Source organism: Chlamydotis macqueenii, chromosome 2 (genome assembly GCF_036417535.1).
Source record: "Chlamydotis macqueenii isolate bChlMac1 chromosome 2, bChlMac1.mat, whole genome shotgun sequence".
Taxonomy (NCBI): Eukaryota; Metazoa; Chordata; class Aves; order Otidiformes; family Otididae; genus Chlamydotis; species Chlamydotis macqueenii.
This window is the reverse complement of record NC_141557.1, coordinates 3,012,220-3,036,643: the sequence shown is the minus strand read 5'-3', so window position 1 is coordinate 3,036,643 and position 24,424 is coordinate 3,012,220. Positions and strand designations below refer to the sequence as shown.

At 42.5% G+C, this 24,424-nt stretch overlaps 1 protein-coding gene across 1 annotated transcript in view; it reads left to right on the top strand.

Annotated features, from left to right (window-relative positions):
• Positions 1 to 24,424, top strand: part of VIPR1 (vasoactive intestinal peptide receptor 1) — a 113,865-nt gene that overhangs the window by 67,127 nt on the left and 22,314 nt on the right. Inside the window, exons 4-6 of the mRNA XM_086741223.1 lie at positions 6,849 to 6,952; positions 10,772 to 10,872; positions 12,786 to 12,918. Of these exons, the coding sequence (XP_086597349.1) occupies positions 6,849 to 6,952; positions 10,772 to 10,872; positions 12,786 to 12,918 (338 nt within the window). The remainder of the gene's footprint in view (positions 1 to 6,848; positions 6,953 to 10,771; positions 10,873 to 12,785; positions 12,919 to 24,424) is intronic.

Below are 24,424 nucleotides of genomic sequence, written 5' to 3'. Positions count from 1 at the left end.
ATGGAGTCAAGTCCAGCTGGCAGCCTGTTACAAGTGGTGTCCCCCAGGGGTCGGTACTTGGGCCCATCTTGTTCAATATCTTTATTGATGACCTAGACGAGGGGATTGAGTGTACCCTCAGTAAGTTTGCAGATGACACCAAGTTGGGTGGCGGTGTTGATCTGCCTGAGGGTAGGGAGGCCCTACAGAGGGATCTGGATAGGCTGGATCACTGGGCTGAGCTGAATGGCATGAGGTTCAACAAGGCCAAGTGTCGGGTCCTGCACTTTGGCCACAATAACCCCATGCAGCGCTATAGGCTCGGAGCTGAGTGGCTGGAGGACTGTGAAGAGGAAAGGGACCTGGGGGTGTTGGTTGATGCTCAGCTGAACATGAGCCGACAGTGTGCCCAGGTGGCCAAGAGGGCCAACGGCATCCTGGCCTGCATTAGAAATAGTGTGGCCAGCAGGAGCAGGGAGGTAATCATCCCCCTGTATTCGGCACTGGTGAGGCCGCACCTTGAGTATTGTGTTCAGTTTTGGGCCCCTCACTACAAGAAAGACATTGAAGCCCTGGAACGTGTCCAGAGAAGGGCAACAAAGCTGGTGAGGGGTCTGGAGCACAAGTCTTATGAGGAGCGGCTGAGAGAGTTGGGATTGTTTAGTCTGAAGAAGAGGAGGCTCAGGGGAGACCTCATTGCACTCTATAGCTTCCTGAAGGCAGGTTGTGATGAACAGGGGTTTGGCCTCTTCTTCCAGGCAACAAGCAGGACCCGAGGAAATGGCCACAAGTTGTACCAGAGGAGGTTTAGATTGGACTTGAGGAAAAACTTTTTCTCTCAAAGAGTGGTAAGGCACTGGAACGGCCTGCCCGGGGAGGTGGTGGAGTCTCCGTCCCTGGCAGTGTTCAAGAGGCGGCTTGATGAGAAGCTACAGGATATGGTTTAGTAGCTGTGGCAGCAATGGCAGTGGGAAGACGGTTGGACTAGATGATCTTATAGGTCCCATCCAACCATGTGATTCTATGATTCTATGATTCTAAGGCCAGAAGACCTCATGGAAGGTGCAGCTGAGCAGGTCCATAGGTGATAGTGGGAGGTTCGTGTCCAAAGGAGAATAAGGCCACTATCAGTGGAACAATGTGTGAATAAAGGTATGGACAGATACTGTACAAGTAGCTAGATTAGTGCTTTTCTATCTAGAAGAATGTGGATCGAAAGGGTGTAAGTCAGAGGTAAATACAGTCATGAATGTTGTGGAGAAAGTAGGTGGTCCATTATTATTTCATGGTGTGTGAGAGAAGGGATACTAAATGAAATTGTCCATCAGCAGTTCTAAACTAAGCATAGGGAGATATGTTTTCACACAACATATAAAGAAATGGTAAGGCTGATACAAGGTGCAAGTGAAAGCCAAAAGTGTAAAGATCTCTCAGAATTGTTAGAAAGAGGTATGAAAAATTCAGAGTATAGGAATACTAAATTTAAAAAATAAATTCAATGGTTAGATGTGTGGAACACTAGCTCATATGCAACCTCTGTTTGAGAAGGTATTTCCACTATCATCAGAATATGCAAGATGCAAAGCGATGAAGTCATTTAGCTGCTTAACCTGCTCTGCTTCCTAGGAAGATTCAACAGTTCGTCCAGTTGGGGATAAAGACAAAAATGCCCTCCTTGTCTCATGATCAGTATCAATAATGTCAATTCATTATTTGTCAATCCAACTAAAAAAGGTAAGAGTGGCATGGGAGAGGAAGAGGAGAGGAGAATGCTTCTTTCCTCAGAAGAAATTGAATTAAAACAAGCAGTAAAATCTGAATAACCAAGAACTGAATTAAAAACAGGAATACTTGGACATTTCCATCATGAGTTTCCAGGTTTGAGGGGTTTTTTTTTAATGCTAAAAGGAAAAGTGTGGGGTTTCTTAACCAAAATGTTCTTAGAATTCAGCCAGTCCTACTTGTTTTAATTGAGAGAGATTTCCTTCTGTCTTGGCTACCCAGGGCAGAAAGTTTCTTGCAAGCGACAGTTTCTTGCACTCTGCAAGCGAGTAAAAGCATCTTAGGATAGGTGTGAGCCATGTACCAGATTTTGTACAACGACACGAGCTAATCAGAAGGAAAGATGGGAGCATTTGGCTAATTGCTTACAAACATCAATTCCGTTTTCATAATAAGCATGCCATCAAACCATGCAGATTAGGAAATTAGGGAGAGCTTTGCGATCTCTAAAGAAGCATTTGCTTTAACCAGGAGCAGCTGCTGGACCAGATGGCAAAGTCCTGTCCTACAGCAGACGTGATACTAGAACGATGCACAAGTGTACGGAGGAAGTGCAATCTCTCCCTGTGCTTAGTATGCGTGATCGTTAATCGCTGTGGCACACTGCAAGCAGATTTTCAAGGAATCCAGGCAGAAGTAGTGCATAAGGAAGAGCCATTTTTTATTATACATACATATATTATATGTACAGCAGTTTACATTTACTTGGATGGCCCATCCTATCTGCTTAACTCTGTGGCGGGGTAGCGTTTAGCGTGCTGCAGACCGGGTGGTGCTGAGCTTGAGAGAGACCCCGCCAATCTCGCTGGGCCTAGACCCAAAGCCACTAACATGTTTGAACTTCTATGGCCAATACCTCTGCAAGGAGGCAGAGCTCATGTCTCAGACCAGACTAAGAAATCTGGTGATTTGATTAAACAATTACGGGCCGGCATGCTATGTGTGAGCTTTAGAGCAGTAGAACTTCCCGAAAACTGGTTCTTCAGGCCTGTGACTTCACCCCTTGCCTTTCAATAGCGTTCTACAGATTGATTGTCATAAACACTGATATAAATGAGCCAAAGGTCTAGCCTCATGTTTGCACTTGTAATTAGCTTCTGTAAGCAGTGACATTTATACCACAGCATACTTTTGGAAAGCTGACTGCGTAGTTTCCCATCCTGGTTCTCCGGCACTAGCTATAGTTTCTTTACCTTGTGTAAGGATTACCTCTGCACATTAAATTTGCTGGCTCTAGAGAACTAACTTTTTTTTTTTCTTTCATTTCTGCACTGTTATTTTGCTCCCTTTGTACATCCATCCCCTTCTACCTGCCAGGGACACTTATGAAAAGGTCGTCACTTTATTCCCTTTAAAACCTCATCATTAAACTCCTTTATCCCGACATCTGCAAAGAGAGAAGGCAGCAGTGAAAGACCTGGGGTGCTGAGATCCCTCTGATTGTCTCCCTGTGATGTTTTGCTCAGGACGTGGATAGACAATCGAATTATTGCACCTTTGCAATTATTGTGCGACTCCCAAGCCAGGATAGCTCCCAACATGTGTGATTTACACCTTTGGCAGCCGTGGAGAGATTTCACTTAGCTTACACTAGAATGAAAACAGTTTAGCGTAGTTGCTAAATGCAGAGTCGTCGTGGATGAGCTGGAGAGCAGTATGTCACTGCGGCATCAGTATCAGCATCTCATAAACGATATCCCATCCTCATGGGACCATGTGCCTGGTGCTTGTGCAGAGATTGTGCACCCCTAAAAGGGGAACCAGGGATTTTATTCTCTGCTCCTGACAGCACCCAGAAGAGTACTTCTGTTACGCACAAGGCTTCTATTCACAAATGCACTTCTGAAGTAATGAGACCTTCTTGCAGTTTCTAATTGCCTTTGCGTTTTCTAGCCATGGCCAAACTGAAGCACAAGGAGGCTCCATCTGAACATAAGGAAACTCTTTTTTACTGTGAGGGTGACTAGGCACTGGAGTGGGTTGCCCAGAGGGGTTGTGCAGTCTCCATCCCTGGAGTTTCCAAGGATATCCAAAAGGCATCTGGACATGATCTTGAGCAACCTGCTGTAGGTGACTCTGCTTGAGCAGAGGGGATGGATCAGATGACCTCCAGAGATCCCTTCCAACCTCAACCGTTCTGTGAAAGCAGGAAACTAAACTTTTATGTTGTTTGTTTGGGTTTTTTTATGGAAAACCTCATCTCATCAAAATGGATATGGATTTTAGAAGCAGATGCACTGGTTTGACAGTTTTAACATTTCTAATCAAAATGTAGTACAAACCACACAAAAGGCAGATTATTTCATGGCTGTTAACTAATACCACCCTATCGAGAGCACTCTCTTCACACCAGGGACTTGAACTTCCTTTTTCCGCAACATAGAGGAGAGCCTGGAGCACAAACCCGCTGGCAGTAGGATGCTTTCCGTCTCCTCCAGTGTGCATTGCTGATTACGTGTTACTGAATTATAAACCCCTGGTCTCCTTTCTCAGTAATTCTCCAGGAATACAGTTTAAAAAGACAATTGGTGGGGAATCTGAGACCCAGAGAGATCACAAGAACTGGCTGTGGTTTCACTGGAGGTCTGTGGCAGAGCTGGGATTTGACCTTGTAACAAAAAAAAAATCTGAGTTTAATACTTCAATCTAAAGTTTGCTGCCTCTAAATCTCAAAGCAAGAATTAAACTGGCAAGGCACTTTTCCAAATTTTATGTTTGTTTTCAATATAGAAAGTAATCTGGTAAGTAGTAGTAGTTACAAATGTTGTTTGCTCTGAGGGGAGACATCATCCGTCAGTTGAGTCAAAATTGCGTTGTGGTAAAATCTGTGTCTTCTAGACATCTAGTACAGAACATGAGAGCTATTTAAAAAGTTTATTGTATCAGACCGTGTGAGTGAATTTATGCATAAAAAAGTTATATGAGCAGCAAAGGATGGTAGAAGAACCTCTCTGGGAAGTGGATTTCCTTAAAATTTGGGGCATTTTTATTATTATTCTTTAATCCCAGTGATGCTATATCATTGTGCTTCTCTCTACCTTGGTTTCCACAGCTGCTAAAGCATTAAGATGACTTTTGAAAGTATTCTTGAAAGCAATGAGGAGAATTACAAAAGAATCAAACAGTTTTGAGGAAGTGCACTTGAAAAGGAGTAGGAGAAATATGAGGAAATTAAGCTGAAAGAAGCACCCCTTAGTTCACTGAGGATAAAGCAAAGAATCCAAACCACCATGAAAGCTAAAGGCATCCTCCAACAGAGAGGAGTTTTTAGCGGGAAATAAGAAACATAAAAGTTCAGATAATGGCATCCATTGTAATGAAGAAGAAATAACAGAAATTATGTAATACTTAAACAAAAAAAAAGTACTGAACAGTCATGTCCTTGATTTGTTTGCACAAGATCACTTATGATCCCAATATGAACCCTGATAAGAAGAAACACAAACAATGACCACGCAGAAAAAGCCTGGGGATCAGTAACCCTCCGAACTGTGCTAAAGTTAACTGCTTTTGGAGCAGCTGCTTAAAACGAACAAAGGCACCAGAGCCTTCACGGAGTTTAGTTCTGTTGCAAAGACAAATCGCAAGAGCAAGTTTTAGAGTCAAAATCCACCTGTCACAAGGATTCAAGAAGTGGATTAAGCCAGAGGATAGGCTGCTGCTGGTTCCAGTGCCAGACAGGTTTATGGTTAGGAAGATGTTTCAGATGACTCAATTGTCAGAAATTCCTGGAGGTGATGCTTGAATATTTCCATGACTCATCGCTGCATAATTGGTTTGCTCCTGTTTGCAGAAGTTTTATTTTTCCTGTGTGCAAAGAACCCCATTGTTGGAAATGTTTGCAAAGCTCTTGAGTTTCGCTGATGTCATTCTTCATCTCAGAAGCGAGTTTTGGCTACTGTTTGTTTGTTCTGGTTTACTCTATCAGCTTTCCAGTCAGGAATGGCAGGGAGTTTTGTGTGATAAATGACACCAAAGAGTGCCACAGTGATGTGATTCGCAGGAGATGAACAGGGTAGGGACCAGTGGTCAGAGCGGGTGCTGGTGGAATTGGCAATGTACTGTTGGATGTGTTGCTTCTTTCTTATTTCTCTCTGACGAGCACCTATCTTGGCCTTTTAGACTGCAAACCTTTTAGAGTAAGGCCTATCCTGGTCAGATTGTTGGTCCCTCCTTCTTTTGCTTGATTAATGTCTGTACAGCCCTGAGCCAACGTGGGTTTGAGGTCCAGCTGGGATGGGAAGCAGAGAGGTCTTATGAAGTGAGAAATGCTTTGCACTGGACAGCCCCCCTACAGTCCCAGATGGACCAGGAAGTGCAGAGAGGCATCCAAACTTCACAGTTTTGTCAGTTTTGGCTGAAGGAGAAAGATGTCCTTATGTTAATCAAGGGTCTTTTTGGCCAGTTGGAGGCCCCAGGCACTCAACTTGCTTAAGAGTCCGGGAAATCTTCCTGCTTATATACATGTTAAAACAGGCAAGACAGGTTGTCAGTATCTGTTTTTTCTCCCCTCACAGCCAAATTTTGACATGCTTGGTTCTCAAACAAGAGTGCAGTTCATTTCCCAGGAATCACATTTGACCAGGGCTCATCTTGTAGGCAAGGTCTGGGTTTTGAGGACTTCATTCAGTGCCCAGACCTCTGACCTTACCTGCATAATGTGAAATGAGAACTTTATCCCCATCTTGTCTTCTCATGGGCAAAGTGAAAGACGTAAATACTTCACTGCTCTATTTAGAATAAAAAAATTTTCCAGGAACAAATGCAATATGTCAGTAATGCTCTCAAGCAATATTGGTGGAGTGCCAACAACCAAAGCTGGTATTATGGTACCATTAAAAGAGATGTTTTGCAAGCATCTCCGTATTTAAATGTACTTGTTTTTGATGTCTGAACTTTACAACCCAATGAGTCCCTCCATGTATGTGTTCTGTGTAATATGAACACTTTGTAATAGAGGAAAAGTATGAGAATTTTACTCTTAGCATTACAAGAAACATGCTCTGGCATTTGAATCAAGAAAAGGCAGACATTAAACAGTAAGCTGAATGTTTCTTTTTAAATCATCCTTTTTTCTTTTCTTCCAGGTAACGTGACCAGGAATTGTACAAGCCAGGGCTGGACGGATGTGTACCCTGCGCCGTATGCCGTAGCCTGTGGATATGATTCCAACAGTACTCCAGGGGAAGAGGTTGGTAAACCTGGATGGGTAGACATCAAGATTTACCAGGGATCAATATCAGAATCACATGTTCTTCCCATGCCCATTTTCTTCTATTCCCACTCTGATTACTCAAGAAGGATCTTCTTGAGGATCCTTGGAAGCTGAAATCAAATGTCTGGTCAAAGACACGATCCTCCCTTTGATTTCCAGTGGGAGTGGCATGAAATCAGCACCTGAGAAGATCAGACCAGTGTCTGTGATGTCCACACATGACTTCAAATGCTTAATTTTCCACTTTCAAGTTTGAAACAAGCCCTCCACATTTATATTTATCCTTAAGTAGATATGGTGATTCCAACATAAGCATCAAAAGATCAAAAGGAATAAAAGGACATAACTCGCCGTGAGTGCTGCTCTGCTGGTCGCAACCAGATAAAGATCTAGAAAACTATAGGGAATACACAAATTTTCATGCAGTGTTACTGATTTCTGTAAGGAAATCCGCAAGCTTTCTCGGATACTGCCTGTATGTAAATTAGTAGTTACTGACCTAGGCAAAATTAGCTTTATAGAGTATTGTCATTACACAGGAAGGAGTTTGTTATTGTCTTGCCGGATGCTGAGATATGAAGGGTGAAGTCTAAAGAGGGTAACAAATGTTGTTAGAAGCAAGATGACCCTCACCTAAGTAAAAGTTCAATATCTAGTCTAAAATAGTCACCTATAGTTGTCCCGTAGTCAACAAGAAAAAGCTTATACTAGAAAATAATTATATTTCACTGCAACCATGTGTTTATATTAAAGCTGTGGCCATACTTTTTTTCTACTGTCTGACATACATCAATGTTTGTCGATGTTGGGCATAGGAATCTTAATAAATGGCAAGAGATCTTTGCATATGGTCACACATTACCAAGGCACTTAAAGAGTTAACAAAGAATCTGAACAGAACAGAGGCAGCCTTAATAGTGAAAGAATACAGAAAATAGCGAAGGGAAAGTTGCACAACGAATTTCAGGGCTCGTCTGAAGACAGCTTTAGTCTGCCTTCGAGGTCAGCCACCACTTCACATCCTCAAGTGTCTTGTTTCTCAAATCAAGCTGTGTGGCACCAGTTGCGCATTGTGAAAGCTGTTGTTACAGCTCTGAGCCGGGAAGGTCCTCCATCGAGAGCTCTGGTTTATGTTCCAGCTGCAAAGGGGATTTGGGAATTCCTGGGACATGCTTTGGCGACCCAATGGATTGCGGCGTTGCCAGAGTGCCGCGTTACCAAGAGAACATGTATTGTGTTCTTTTAATTCTTTCTTAATTATTTTCTTTTGATTTCCGCTGTTTTGTCATGCTGTTTAAGTCTAATTTGTGTGAAAGGTGGCTGAGGGGGGTGAACATGCAGTACTGGCCTGTGAAGAAGAATAGATTCTTGTTGTTGAATTGACAGTTAGTTTCGGGAGGAAGAAGTGAAGGGAATAGAAAAAAAGGAGAACAGCAGACTGTGTGGGACATGGGGTCCAGAACACACTGATAACCTTCCATGCTTAAAATCTTTCATGCACTTTTAATGCCTACTGGTTTCAAGTTAGAAACCAGAAAAGTAGGAAAAATAAGTAAGGATTGTATGCAAGATTTCAGTTGTGAATTTTGACAGTCTCTAAGAAGCAGATGATGCACCGAAGTAGTGTACTTATGATCTTTGTAGTGATAGTGATAGTTTTTACACCCTCAGTGTAAAAAATTTTTTCCTGATGTCTAATCTGAATCTGCTTCCTTCTGTTTTAAAACCATTACCCCTTGTCCTATCGCAACAGGTCCGGCTAAAGAGTTTCTTCTCATCTTTCTTATCAGCCCCCTTGAGGTACTGGAAGGCCGCTCTAAGGTCTCCCTGGAGCCTTCTTTTGTCCAGGCTGAACAGCCCCAACTCTCTCAGCCTGTCCTCACAGGAGAGGTGCTCCAGCCCTCTAGTCATGTTTGTGGCCTCCTCTGCACCCTCTCCAACTGGTCCATGTCCTCCTTTTTTTTGAGGGCTCCAGAAGTGGACACATTACTGCAGGTAGAATCACCTCCCTTGACCTGCTGGCCATGCTCCCTTTGATGCAGCCCAGGATGTGGTTTGGCGTTCTGAGCTACAAGCGCACATTGCTGGTTTGTGTTGAGCTTCTTATCCACCAGCACTCCCAAGTCCTTATCCTCAGGGCTGCTCTCAATCCGTTCTCCGCCCAGCATGGATTTGTGCTTGGGATTGCCCTGACCCATGTGCAGACCTTGTTGAACTTCATGAGGTTCTCACAGGCCCACCTCTCCAGCCTGTCCAGGTCCCTCTGGATGGCACCCCTTCACTCCAGTGTGTTGACAGCAGCACACAGCATGGTGTCCTTGGCGAGCCTGCTGAGGGTGCACTCTATCCCACTGTCCACATTGCCAACAAAGATGTTAAACAGGGCCAGTCTCAATACCAACCCCTGAGGAATGCTACTCATCACTGGTCTCCACTTGGACATTGAGCCATTGACCACCACACTCTGAGTGCAGCCGTCCAGCCAATTCCTTATCCATCGAGAGGTCCATCCATCAAATCCATGTCTCTCCAGTTTAGAGACAAGGATGTCATGCAGGAGAATGTCAAACGCTCAAGTGCTTTGCACAAGTCCAGGTAGATGACGTCAGTTGCTCGTCCCTTATGTAGATATGATCAGTGTAACCTTTTCACTCTCTGAAAGCTCTGTCTTGTTTTAACACCCCTCCAAGCTGGCTTGTGCAAATGCTAGAGGATACTATTCATTGCAGCCTCATTGGTTCTGTAAAGTGCTTAGTACCTGTCAAGGCCTATGAAAATAGCATATAAAAATGTCAAGCCTCACTGTTATTAAAGAGTGTTTTCCCAAACAAGATTGGGTTGAGATTTTCTGTCTAAACTGCTCTTTGTGGTTTGTTTTTTTGTTTTGTTTTTTTTTAATAGAAAATGATGGCAAGGAGGGCAGAGGAGAGTCAATCAAGGGTTGGAAAAAATAATATTTTCTACAAACTGAGTTAGATTCTCATGAAAACTTGCATTTTTCATTGCTAAAACCAATGCCCAAATACCAGCTGATCTTTTATCAGTTTTTTTAAGCTGCAAATCAAAATATATTGATTTAGAGTGCTGCTGGAGAGTCTTAGGAGAGCTGCAGTTTTGTTGTCTTACTTCCCCATTTTATTTAGACCAAGATTCCCTATTAGATTTAAGTCCTGTGGTGCTCCATGCTCAGAGATTCCCTCTGTGTGCTGTCAAAGAGAAAAGCCATGAACTAATTTCCGACTTAACGTATATTTCTGAATTAGCGTATCTGTGATTTCAGTGAGAACATTTTTAAGTTTTTATTTGCTGAAACACAATATCTAGCTTCCACAAAAGCAAACCAATTTCCAGACCAGTTCTGTCCTCAAACTTCCTTAATAAGACTAAGCTCATCGTATTCACCACCTCAGAGCAGATGTGTCAGTGCGCTGTTTAACTGAACATTAGTCATTCCTGTTCTACGAGATTATAACCTTGTAGTTGTCTCTGCAAGTGTCAAATCAAGCTCCTTCCTGCATCAACTTTTCCCTTGTGTAGCTGTAACCTGGTTTTGGAGTGATCCAACCTCTACTGCAACTGGACACGTCCTTCTTATTCACACTGGTGGTATTTGAGTCGCGTACTCTATTGGATGTGATTTTAAAGGGTGAAGGAGTTCGAGATATTTTAAGGGAATGGAGTAGGATGATTTCATTGTCTCAGAAAGTCAGTAAAAGCTGAGTGATGGTGTATTTAGGAATGCAAGTTGTCAGCTCGTTGAAAGACCTGGTTTTTTTTTTCTTTCCTTCCCATTAGCAAACAGCATTCTATGGCACAGTCAAGACCGGCTACACCATTGGACATACGTTATCGCTCATTTCTCTCACGGCTGCTATGATCATTTTATGTCTCTTCAGGTAAGACCATGAGCAAAAAAGACATAGGTAAGGAGATGACTCAAAGGACACAGCGGCTGTTTAAGTTATAGGCTATGAGTGTTAGAGATGGATGCAAGACTTCTACTAAGTCTCAGTTGAACAGAGGAGGAAAGTTCCTCCGTCTTTTGGTACCGCTGTTTTCTGATATGTGATTTGTGGCGTTTGTGTGAGAGTCGTAAGCCCAATCCAGTTATTTGAGTGGGATTCATCTCACTAAATGTAGATTCTTAAGTGAAGGGTTGTAGTATTAAAGCCTGTTATCCCATAATCTTACTATAGTCCACAGACAGTATAGTGTATATGAATACTACAGAATGATGCATTTCCACTAAAGTAGGTATTCAAAATGGGGCAGGTGAATCACACCCCAAAACTACCTCCCAAAGTCTATTTCAGAAGTGGCTCCTGCTATGGCTCTACGGCAAGACATAGACACCCAGAGCCGTTTTAGACATGCTGGAGCCTGTGAGATGTGCGCAAGGTTAGCAGATGTGATGCGGGACCTTCAGGAAACGCAGGCCCTTAGGAACTGATGGGCAGATACTCTACGCATATCAAATGGCATTAGATGCCTAGATTGCAGCAAATAAATTAATCTTCAGTCTCCATTGTTTGTAATAGATTCAGGCATCTAAGTTTGGGTGCCTCCAGTGAAGAAGTCTGTAAAGTAATTTGTTATAATACTGTTTATGTATAGGGACAACAGCAAAGAGCAGACCTCCATGAGATGATAGAACCTCCTAGATCTCATTCCATCTCCTCAAACTACTCACCAGTGGCATCCCTTAAATATGTTATATGGTTGTCCAATTTATGATAGTCTGGTCCAGACATAACCCCCAAAGAAAGCTGTAGGAAACAGCGTATGTTCGAGGGTAGCTCTCACACTTATACCAAGACTGGCCTCACCCTTCAAGATCTTTACACTTCTCAGCACACGCGCTCTCTCCACTCTTCGTACAAGGGAAGAGTGAATCAGACACACAGGCAATTTATCTCATCTCAGAAAGGTACAAGGTGCCAGCCAAGCTGGTGAAACTGTCGGGATTCATGCTCTTTATTTGTGGGAAACAGTGTAATTCGGCTTGCCTTCACCTGTAAGTAAAGAGGACTCAGCTCGGTTGCGTTATCTTGCCATCATCAGAGATGAGGAGCATCAACTCTACCAATGCACAGTGACTCATTAAGAGGTGGTAATTTGGTCACGTTGCTGAGTGAGGTCTGTTGTGGTTCCGATGACTGTACAAAGTACCCATTTCCAGAGTATTCAGACTTTCACTTTAGGTGATGTAAAGTCTTACTTGAAAAAAAGACCAACTTGATCAAAATTCACCTTCAAAATATTAGTGGGCAAGGGAAAGAAAAACCCTGGTGTTGTTCTCAATATCAATAACAACTAGTTATTTTTAAGTGAAAATATAGTTCGTATTGCTCCAGAAAACCTGTACTATGTGTTAATTTTGACAGGAGCTGCTAAGGATTTATTTCTCTTCCTGAAGAAACATTTCACTTTGAAAAGACTCATTGCAGTACAAACATTCTGCAGAAAACAGACCTTCATCGTGAGCACAGTTTGCTCAGTCAAAAATGTTTATTTTCGAGTGGAGAGCAGTGTGATGGACCTGTTTTCTGTCATTCTGTGTTTTGACCATTTTTTCTGAGAATTAGAAATGCGGCAACACTGCTGCAGATGTATGGATTGCCACATCTTGTGTGGCTTTAAAAAGGCTTAAGTGGATTTGCAATGATTTACATCAGAACATGGTCTGTCTCAGGGTTTCTGATGTTTAATTGTAAGTCTGTATCTTGGCAGAAGAAACATATAAATAGATAAATAATGCTTTTTGAGAAGCCTTGCTATTCAGAAATGTTGTTTCATCTCTTCCCAACAGAAAGCTACACTGTACTCGAAATTATATTCATATGCACCTCTTCATGTCCTTCATAATGAGAGCCATCGCAGTCTTCATAAAAGATGTCATCCTATTCGAAAGTGGAGAATCTGAACACTGCTTTGTGAGTTCAGTAAGTAGCCGTGCACATTGAAGTTTCCGCCTTATTCTGTTGCCTCTCTTAAACAATGCAGCAAGAATCACCTTGCAAATGCATGTGAGACAGTACTCTGGGATGATTTCATTTTTTTTCTGTTTTGAAAGAAAGAAAACTATGATTGCTGCAGTTTGATTTGTATGAAAAATGTGTAAAATAAATTAGCAGGGTCAAAAGTCTATAAGAATCTCATCCCTTCTGAGGTCAAACCCACAACTGGGACTCTACAAGATTTTGGGGCTCCTGTCAATCCTGTGTCCATCTCCCAGTCTTGGATATCCTGGTCAAAGGAGACTTGCAGTCCTGTGTTTAGGGATTCAATTAAACCTTTCCCTTCGGTGAGGATGGGAGTCAGACCTAACCTCAGGTATCTATGGGATGAGTACCTATACATGAGTTACATGTGTCAAGTACAACCATGGTCAGTCAAGCTCTAATTGATAAAGCTCCAGCTCACTGGAGTCTGGAGACCTGTTCACCTCGCTTTGAAGAAGGTACCTGGGTTTGGATGGCTCTCTGGGCTCCACTGATTGCATCAACCATATCACTGTAGGAGTTTGGGTAGGAAATCTGTGTGTAGACGTCATTGTTGATATTTCATCTGGATCTGTATCCAACGCTAGCTGTCTGCAACTGTGAGATTTCCCCACTGGAATGATAAATGAGGGCAATAACGGAGTTCTTGGGATATTTTCTTCACTTTCAAACTCCATGAAGCAAACATTGAGGAGAGAGAAGAACTGTTTATCTGAAGGCCATATGGGTGCAAGAGGACACTAGTCTTTTAGGCAGGAAATTGAAATCACAAAAATAAAGGGATGTAATCAGATGTCATCTAACAAAAAAAAAAGCCCTCCATAATAAATTCATAATGTTAGATGAGCTATCTGCTGCTAATAGCAGGGGAGTGGGCACAGCACTCCAGCAGAACCCTTCTGGACCCGTTTTTTCACATCATACAGCACTGGAAAAAAGATTCTCTTTTCCCTCCCATCCACCCGATTTCTTCCTTGCATTCGGGCTTTTCTATGTCTTTAGCCTGCGTCCTGTCCCTGCTGTTATAGTGGTCTTTCTGCTTGACCACCTCCCAGCTTTTCCCCGAGAACTGTCTGCAGCACAACGCGTTCCCATTGCAGTGACCCTCTGGGTTTTCTTCCCTCTGTGGTTCACTGGGATCTGTGCTCTTTAGCAGTGGGATTTTATTGTGAAGGTCCATGAATGGTTAGAATGACACATAAACTGGAATAAACAATTACCTGATGTCTGCTGCCTCAGATAACTGCCAATGCTAATTGTCAGAGGAGCCAGGAACCCAATGAGCCATGAAGTTTGAACTAACCTCGCACCCCTGCGGGAGTTTGCACTAGGTCATGACTGAGGCACGACTGCATAAAGCTGTGTAAGAAGTGTTTGCTTCAACTGTCCATCCAGAAACACTTCTGTCTATAAATACAGGACTTTGTCCTGCAGAATCCGCAGCTCCTGGAAGCCAATGTGCTTTCAGGCAGACCCATGGCTACCACCATTGTGTGTGTTTCTCCCCATCAGAGGATTTTCATGTTGCATGCCAGCTCAGGGTGAATGGCTGAAGGACACACAAGGGTTATAAAAAAATGTGGAACAATTCTGTCTCCACCACATTAGACTGAGCATATCCCTTGCAATATCTGCACCCATCTTGACCCAAGATTTTGGACAACTTTTGAGGTCATAGGGAAAAAATACCTACATGAAATGCAGTCAAAATGCTTCTCCTAATATTTATCTGTTTGCAGAAATAGTTATAAAATCCATTGTGTTTATGTGGGTTTGGTTCATTTAGGTAGGCTTGAGTTAGGTTTAATAATTGATTTGTTTGTGCTTTGAACTTGCAGGATAAAGCTTTGACTTGGGAGGCCTGGGTACTAATTCATATATCGAGAGCCCGATACGCAATTTACTGACGTTTTTGTGTATAATGGCTAGATATGGCCTTCAGCTCATTCAGTCTGAGGAGGCATTTGAACAAATAGTTCAATTTACTGAATGCTCTGCTGTTTTAAAAGAGGGCAAACCCAAAGCAGTAGCAATGTTTTATTCAAAGAGAAAGTATTGCACTTAGATTCTTTAAGGAAAAAAAAAAGGATAAAGGCACGCCCTTTTCAGAACAGATTCAGAGATATAAAATCCAAATAAACAGAGACATCTCCCAGCGTTCTTGATGGAGCAACGAAATTCCTGAATTTGGCATTATCTATTGCAATAAGAAGACTTAAATTGGTATTTTATGCACCAGCCACACAAAAATATTTTAAGCTCTCCACCAACATATGTGTCAATGCTCCAATCAAGGAGGAGTTCCACTACATGTAGGTGTGTATGTCATTAAAAAAACTTGTTCAAAGTCTTTGCCGCAATAGCATTTTTACCTCATTTTACCTAATGTGGGAAACCTCTGTTACAGTGCTAACTCTATGGCATTTTAAACTCAAATAGTTTTGGATTACCATCGAGTTCAGCATGAACACCCTGAATAAATAAGTTTACTGAGCATTTCCGTGGGCCACGGAGCCTAAGACTGCAGCAATAAGCATTTCAGGGCCAATGCACCTGAAATACATGTGCTGAGTGTCAGCAGGCCATCATGTGAGCCAGAACATGCATCATGCACCAAGTGGTGTTTACAGAGTGATGTGTAGCCTTCTTGAATTCTTTGTCCCTTTCTTGATGAAACCCACTCTTGGAGGAAAGGAAAGTCTTGCTGCTTGGGTGAAAAATTCAACCTGTTTTAATGGGGCAGAAACTTTGAGTTGACAAGCAAGGGTTGTTTTCATAACAAAATGTGGCAGGTTTGAACGATCATTGATCCCAGGACCTGCACAAGGTGGCCCAGACCCTTTGTCCCACACCAAGGAAACTCAGCAGCAGTAGCTTTAGAAATGTCCTTCATGCCTTCTCCTCTCCCTGGCTGTCCAAATGAATTATGCTTGTTCTTACGCACAATGGGGATCCCTTGGCTCATGTAGAAATGTGTAGAGTGACCTTCAGAGAAGGTCCCAGCTCATTGTGGGATTTTCAAGTGAGAAATAGAGCACTGCTAGGGACCTTGAATTTTCTAGAGGGGTAGAAACAGCAGAGGAGTCTGATGGCCACATATACACAAAGCATATTGTCCAAGGTACCAACAGTCATTAGTAGACCAAAACCACTTTCTCTCTCTTTGTCATTCCTTCAGTCATAAAGTATGTCTGTAATTATGTGTAGCTGAATCATCCTGTTGCCTTAAATTGCTTAAAAATAGGCATATAATCAAGTGTGTTAGTCAAGCTGGGCTTTATGCACTCTGCTGTAGAGATGATCAGGCTGGGAGGGGTCTGTGAAGTCACCCACTCCGACTTCTTCAATAACTTCAGTTTGATTTGTTCAGAATATGTTCAGTCTCAGTAATCAGTCATTTCTGATGGAAAACTCACTGCACGTGACTTCGTTGCATCCAACAATTACTCACACTGCATGAAAAATTGCGCCACTTTCCCGCATTCTTCTGGGTTTTTGGTTTTGTTTTTTTTTCACTGCCAGACTCAAGAGGCCTCCTTACAAGTTTTAGTTTTTCACATTCGTTTTCTTAGGCATAGTGACCTTCTGCCTTGGCATTCCCACGCTTTGTCTTCCTCTTTCCTTCTTTCTCTGGAGAACACCCTGTGAACCACAATAGCCAAAACAGAAAACCTGGTAGAAAGATTGAACTGAACACTTCAATTGTCATTTCATTTGATTTTTTGCAGTTTTATGGATGGGTTTTGATATAGTTTCATTACTGCAATATCTGGATAGCATAATGATAAACCACTTACATTTCCAGCCTAGCTGCGGACAAAGAAGCCGACAGTTTGATATAAACAAAGATTGAGTTCTACAGATTGAATTCAGATTGACTTTTTCTGAGTTCTTCAAATTTGCCTTTGCTGAGAATTCAGCCAAAGCAGACTAGATCATTTCTCTTTTTGCTTTTGCATTCCAGTAAAACAACCAAATTCCAACAAAAAAAAAAATATTCTTTGCAGAGGACAGTGGGACTTTTAGCAATTGCGAACATATACTTATATCTCATATTTTCAGTGTAAAAAATTAGGTTTTTTCATGTGAGTTTCCTCAGGTCAAATTGATAACAGCTATGGGCCCCTAAATGAATTTTGTATATGGAAGTTGAAGACAGATACATTTTCTTTTCCAGCACACCCCCAGCTACTCAGATCCATATTCTCTGCCTCGTGTGGGACTGCCCTGATATACAGGCTATTGGAGAGGTGGAAGAGTATAAGCCTTTTTGTGCACTTGTGTAAAAATGAAATTACTATTAGAGACCCAGCCCTTTCACTGGGCTACATCCTCTGGGAAAGACATCTATTTCCACCTACACAGAGTAGGGTGAGCTCTTCCTAGCAGCACAGAGGGACATCAGCTGAACTTTGGCTGACTGGCTTGGGGAAAGAGCCTGGCAGAACTCTGTCTGGAGACAATGTGAATCTTTTGCTTGACTTTAATTGGAGTTGGTTCAGTCCCCAAAATGTGTAAATACATCAGCTGACACTTCTTCAGTAGCTCAGCCCATTGCTTCAGGATTGCACCCCATCCACTGAGTTCAATGGGACCATCCAGGCGCAAAGATGCTGCCTGAGATAAGGAAGTGCTTTACAGTCTGTCTTGCTGTGGAGATGATGCCCATTTTGAAATTAGGTCCACCTTGTTTTGCTCAGTTGTGTAGAGTGAAGGAGACCTTCATTCTTCCCTCCTAGTAGGGAACAGCCTCATTTGGTTTTCATCCCAAGGAGCAGCACAAGGAGCAAAGGAAAAATCACGGCTCATGTGAAGTAGAAGTTTCTCATTGTGCTCTTCCACTCATGTCTGACCTGATCCACCTCACCTTGTCCACAAATTCCTGTGAAACCCAGCCAAATGGTTCCTGTTGGCTTCCAGAGATAGGCATTGCAGTGGACTAGCTTCAGTTCTTTCTGAGCTTTTTGACAGCGGTATGTTTCTCCTTAGGATTCTGCTGAAGATCTCTGTGATGTTGCTGTCACAACACAAACCTAATACACTCGTCTCCTTGGGCTACTTGCTGTCAGGTTTGATAAACAGATTTGCATCTGTCAAAAACTTTTGAAGAATATTATCCCCACATTTGCTGATATACCCCTATCTGCTGCTATCTCTGTGTCTGCTGATCACTGCTACAATCTAAATTTTACAGCAAACAGATGACAGAGGAGAAGGAAAGAAAAACAAACCCTAGAGAAAGGCCCTGCAAATGATAGAAAGAAGTAAAAAACAGCAGAAAGAAAGCAGGGGGAAGGAATGGAGGTATTGTATGTTTGCCAGTTGTCTTTCAAATCTCACACCAGAACGTTAAGGTTCACTTCACCAAAGGTATTGAGACACTTCTAGAAAGGATCACAAAATGGAGATGAGTTGGGGAGAGAAGAGACAAAGAGGCTACAGCTGCTTTCATTAATTAGCAGAGTCTAGTGGTCAAAATATTACTCAAAAGTAAAACATAAAAATAAAAAATAGTGCCTCAAGTATGCTTTCAAAAAACAGTGCCAGAGTTACATTAAGGATTTATCAGCAGGTTCCATGAATGAAGGGTATGTGAAGTAATGAGAAGCTATAAATAAGAGGTTTGCCAGTAGCAGCCATGAGCATGGGAGAGTCCACCTAGACTGTTTTAATGTTCTTGGTTGGATTTTGAAATTATTCAGAGATATTCCATCCAGGGACATACTTTCTCATCATCTCTTCTAAAGCAAAAGCGGTTTTGACCTGCCTAAGTGCTCACTGACATTTATGAAGTAGGCCTAAGTCATCTCATACAAGCCATGGGGAGAGGACCTAAACACAGGTAATTGCTGTGGAGCTAATGGCAAAAAGTTAACAGCCAACAGTGACAGTGAGATAGCAGTTTACAGCTTCCACGCTTGAAGCCTTGGTTGTTTCACCATATTCTTCATGAGGACTCAACCACAGTCAGGGCTGGCAGTAGCAAGTAAAGAATAAAAGGGATTGGAAAGAAGGGTTGTTGTGTTGGGAGCTGAAGCTCTGCTAAAAAGATGTAAGAGAATAAGGAAACCTAGGCTTCGGGTCTGAGTTTGGGGAGAAGGGAACATTCAGTGATGGAGAATGAAGGAAACCTTGAGAGTCAGAGAAGCTCAAGGAAATACATCATCATTTTGAGACAGGGAGGCAATGAATAGTGGCAGGGGATAAAGTCTGGCACTTGATGTGTGGCACTGGAGACATGCCAGGCTAGCAAGTGAGGAAGGTCTGTGCCACAGGATTGGCAGGATTGTGCTTTAGAGAGATGGGGTTTGCAGTAGAAGGTGGACAAAGCAGCATTGATTTTCAGCTATAAGTTGACCAACATGGACATCCCTACCCAGAAGAGGAACAAGTATTGACCAGCTGATCTCACAACAGAATCAACAGGAACCAATATGAGAACTTGGTGGGAGCTCTTGCTGGGTCCCCTCCCTGGCAGCTGGCCACAGGCCAGGCCCACAAAGGATGGATGAAGTGATCCTTTCCTTCAAGGAGAAAGTATCAGATTCTGGGTTATACCCCTTCTCCTCCTTGGTCTGTTCGTATCAGGCAGCCCTTGAGAGGGTTTAGACCATGGAGACCGAGTTCTGACATGTTTTTTAAATAGTTTTGCTTGGATGAGTTATCCTCTTGCCTTCTCCTTTGCTTCTGGAAATAACCCAGGAGTGAAGGCAGAAAGGCAGACTGTGAAAGAGCTCTAGAGCAAGAACTTTCTTTGCATGGATGACTCTATCATGCCTGACACAGCGGTGCCCCAGTCACAGGCTGGCACCTTAAAGCAATGCATTATTGCCAATAATGAGAGAAAATGTGATAAGTGCCGGGAAGAGCATTATTAAAACTCTAATCACCTCTTTAGTGGCTGCCTTGTGGTTAACTTGCCTTATTACCGAAGATGTGTTCAGGCCTGCCGTTATTGTGCTATTGATGAGCATGAAATAGGGACAGTTACCTCATTTACCAAGATAATTCTATTTTTATGTCTAAACTCAACTCTGAGTCATCTGACGCAGAGGTTAGACCAGCTAGAGCTAATCACCAGCTTAGAAATACTCGCAAATCTGCCCTCAAAAATCAAATGAGTATTCCTAAGAGACAAAATAGAAAGGCTGGGTCCCTCAAAGACTGGCAGTTACATAACCCGTGTTAAAATCAGCGGAAGAGAAATGTTTAAATAGCCTTGAGGAACACAGTCATCGGGCTTAAATTTGCTTCTTACGTGAGGAAAAGCAGACATAAGAGCTTCCTACTGAATTCAACAGCTTTCAGCTGGTATTAAAGAGGTGAAAGCACAAAGGTAGGCCAAGGTTATCTCATGGGACTTTGGGGTCTATATGGGTTGAGCTAATGCTAGACAAATGATACTCTAACCACAGAAATAATACCTTATCCAGATTCGGTAGTGGCCCAGCCTTGGTGCAAGTGGAAGTGGTGGCACAGGAAAGAGAGATGGAGATGGAGTCCAATAGCTTCTTCCTAATGTCTCCATCCTTCCACAGTCTTGATGGGAGAAGGGAAGACTTAGCTTGCTGAAGCTGTGTGTGTGTGTGTGTGTGCGTGTGTATGGCTGTTCAGCACAACTCCTCAGTCTAGAAATAGTATTTCTGCTTGATGAAAGTGGTAACAAATCAACAAGCTCAGACACAAATCCAGGTTATAATGGCTTAATAAATTGCCTGCTGACAGCTGACATGGAGTAAGTATTCCAGTGTGTGCTCTCAGGCAATGACGGGAGCATGAAAATGTAATGTCTTGTGGCCTAGAGGAAAGCAGGTTAAGATAAATTGAATTAATTTCCTATTGCCAAGGCTTAGGAGCACTCTTGCATAATGTTTCTGGGGCACCATAGATGCAGAGCAGCATATTAACAGGGAAAATGTGTGTTTGAGGCTTCTTATCCCTGTGCCTGAGATGAATGGTCACCATGTGTTTAGTGACATTGATCTATCTGCCATACTTTTTATAGGGTTGACTTCCAGTTGAAGCCACTAAGGGCAGCAGGAGCTGAAGGGTCTGTCATCAAGACAGAAAATTATTATTCCCATGAAGGTCTTTTCTTTGTTATAATTCCTGATAGATGAGAAATTGCTTTAACTGAGGCTTTGAACTTGACGACTTAAGCCCTCACAAACTGAAGGCTACGCGTCTCAATCACAAGCCACTTTATTCTATCAAGGTGGCATCTGAAGAATTTCTTTAGTCAAATTTCTTTATTCATAGATACTGTTAAGTCCTCAACACCCAAAATTTTCGTGCATCTTCCAGAAAAAAATTTGCAGAGCCACCCACTAGTGTACCAATTTATCATTTAGAATTACTTGCTTGTCAGACTCCGTGGTAGGGAAAGAAGGAAGGAGTCAAAGGCATCCAATTGATTTAGGAGGAGATTTCTTGTTTGAATAGACCTCAGTTCTCTTTCATGGTAGAACATAAACCTTGTGGAGCTTCTCTGTTGCTAGCCTGTTTGAATCTGCAGTTAAAATAAGGGAATTTAAAAAAGTGATGGCTTTTTGCCAGGCACTCTTGTTTGTTTGTTTTTAATTTCTTTTTTTCTGTTGTTACACAAAAGGTTGAATGTGCTAAGGGTAAGTTAACACTTTTGCTTTTTTCTTTTCCTTTTCTTTTTTTCCCTTTTTTTTTTTTTTTTTTTTTTGGTGGCTCAGCAAATTGGTTTGACCTAAGGGCTCATTTTTTGGAAGAACAGAATCACCCAGTAAGAAGCTGTTTTATTTCTGTCAACAATTTCCATTGACATCATGCCGAATTTCTGCAAATTAGGCCTCCAGCACAAAGCCCTGTTGAAGTTGGCAGGGGCTTTGACATTGGCCTCTGTAGGGTCAAACCATTACCCTGTGTAGCCAAATTGTCTCTGCAGAAGTCTAGGCACAGTAGCAGAAGGCTGAGATGACAAATTGATGTTCCCATTTTTGGTTTGTCAAGTTAGCTCCTGGAAATGTCTCCTCTACTGCAGTTTCTCTTGCAGGAGCATGGTTGTGGAATGCTTGTCCACTCTTCTGTCAAAGCCAACTAAGTAGTGAAAAGATTCTATGTGAAATCCAGTAGCCTTGGGAATGGGAATGAGACAAGAAAAAGCCTGAGGCTATAAAGATACAACATTATGTCTTAGCCACCTCCTCAGGAGAAGTCCAAGCCAGTCACTACTGAAAAACCACCTCCCTTCTCTCTGTGAAAGTGACTTGTAAAAGAAGGTTGCTCTAGCCTCTAGTTGGAACAAAAATACCCACTTCAATGGGCAAGATAGGTTTTCTTTTTGTTTCCAATAAACAAAACTAGCTTGGGCAACATCTTGCTAGGGCAAAGCTCATTAAATATCCTCACCCTTCCTTTCTTAACAGAGACAAGAATACCTAGGCCAGTACAGTATACCCACTCCTCTCATCAAGTTTTTTCTCTCAGAGTAACCAACCTTTTAGGAGATAAGTCTTATTCCTTATACAAATAAGTCTTATGAAAGACGTTGAGGTGCTGGAGTGCATCCAAAGAAGAGCAACAAAGCTGGTGAAAGGTCTAGAGAATAAATCCTCTGAGGAGCAGCTGAGGGAACTGGGGTTGTTTAGTTTGGAGAAAAGGAGGCTGAGGGGAGACCTTATCACTCTCTACAACTACCTGAAAGGAGGTTGTAGCGAGTTGGAGGTTGGTCTCTTCTCCCAAGTAACAAGTGATAGGACAAGAGGAAATGGCCTCAAGTTGCACCAGGGGAGGTTTAAATTGAATATCAGGAAAAAAAATTGTTCACTGAAAGGGTTGTTGAGCATCAGAACAGGCTGCTCAGGGAAGTGATTGAGTCACCATCCCTGGAGGGATTTAAAAGACGTGTAGATGTGGAGCTTAGAGACATGGTTTAGTGGTGGCCTTGGCAATGCTAGGTTAACAGTTGGATTTTATGGTCTTAAAGGTCTTTTCCAACCTAAATGATTCTGAGATTCTGTAAAATAAAAATGAAGTTAAAAGCACAGAAAAATAACTCATGAAAACAAAAACGTGTATCTGGAAACTAAGTCTATCCTGACATCTCCATGCAACATGCACAAAAAGTAATGGATGATGCATAGCTCTGAACAGTGCTGTACAATATTTAGGTTATAAAATGATTGGGAATTTGTCAGTTGTATGAATTCTAGTGCCATGATAGTGAGATGGGGATTTAATCATACCATGTAATCTTACAAGCAGAGCAATTATGTGGTTATTGTATCATCATTACAGGTTACATTATACTTTGGCTAAGGTGGACATCTCAACAGAAGAAGAGCTGGGATGGGATTCAATCTGATTTATGCATGTGAGGCGGGGATCAGCTCCAGACTGAGACTCCTGAATTTAGTTATGATTATGAGATGAGTGTCTAAAATAGCACTATAGTTATGGAGATGTACAGTTAGGCCAGTCCCTGTGCTTGAAGACCTTAATTTCATCATCTCCAAAGCAGACGGTGCTTGCTGAGTGCAACTCCATCTTCCAAGTGTGCCCTAGCAACAGGATCATGAATGGGATCTATAAAAAGCTTTTAAATAAGATCGAGGAAGCCCCCTTGACCAGGCTGGGGAGAAGAACAGCTGTTGCTGTGGGCAAATTCAGCATGAGTCACTCAGCATGTAGCCCTTCAGATAGGTCGTGTCTTCTGGGCAGCATAAAAGAAAAGTCATGGATAAATCTGTCACTGAGAAAATGTGGTTTTGTCTGTCTTCTGTTGAAGAGCCCTGCAAAAATCTCTGAGTAAATCTCTTCCTCCAGCATCAGTGGTGGTAGCCCGGGTAGAAGGACCTAAGTACCTTAAAAAGGATTTTGAGGCTTCCAGGTTTCGTGATTGATTGAGGCAAATCTGAGCCCACACTTTCTCTGAAGGCACTGGGGACTGGGCTGAAGGCACTGTCCCAAATTCATGATAACGCCGGGAGCTGCAGCATTGCCCAGCATTGCGTGTGATGTCTTAAATATATCTTTAAGCTGACTTAAATATGTCTTGGTGCCCTGCCACAAACCTTCCACACCACAGGAAGCCCAGAGTTTAAGGGTATGAGGAGGGAATACGGGGTCTACACAGGGATCGCTTCCATGTACAGGAGAGGTCATACATGGGGAGGGACAGGTCCGGTCTCGTCATGGGGATTCCCACCGTTAGTGCAACGAGACACAGGCAGGCTGTTTACATTGGGATGTGTTCCCAGGCCAGCTATGATAGGTCAGGTGGAAATATGAGCAATCACTCAAGTGCCCCTTTATACTTCTTCTTTGACCCTAGTCCGAAACCTATAATACACCATATTCCCAGTAAAGAAGAAAAGGGAGACTTGTGTTAGTGCAGTGATGCTCTGTGATGCACTGCAGCCTTTCTGTGGAGTTGATTGACCTTTTTTTTTGCAGAGTTTTCTTGCATCCACAGGAG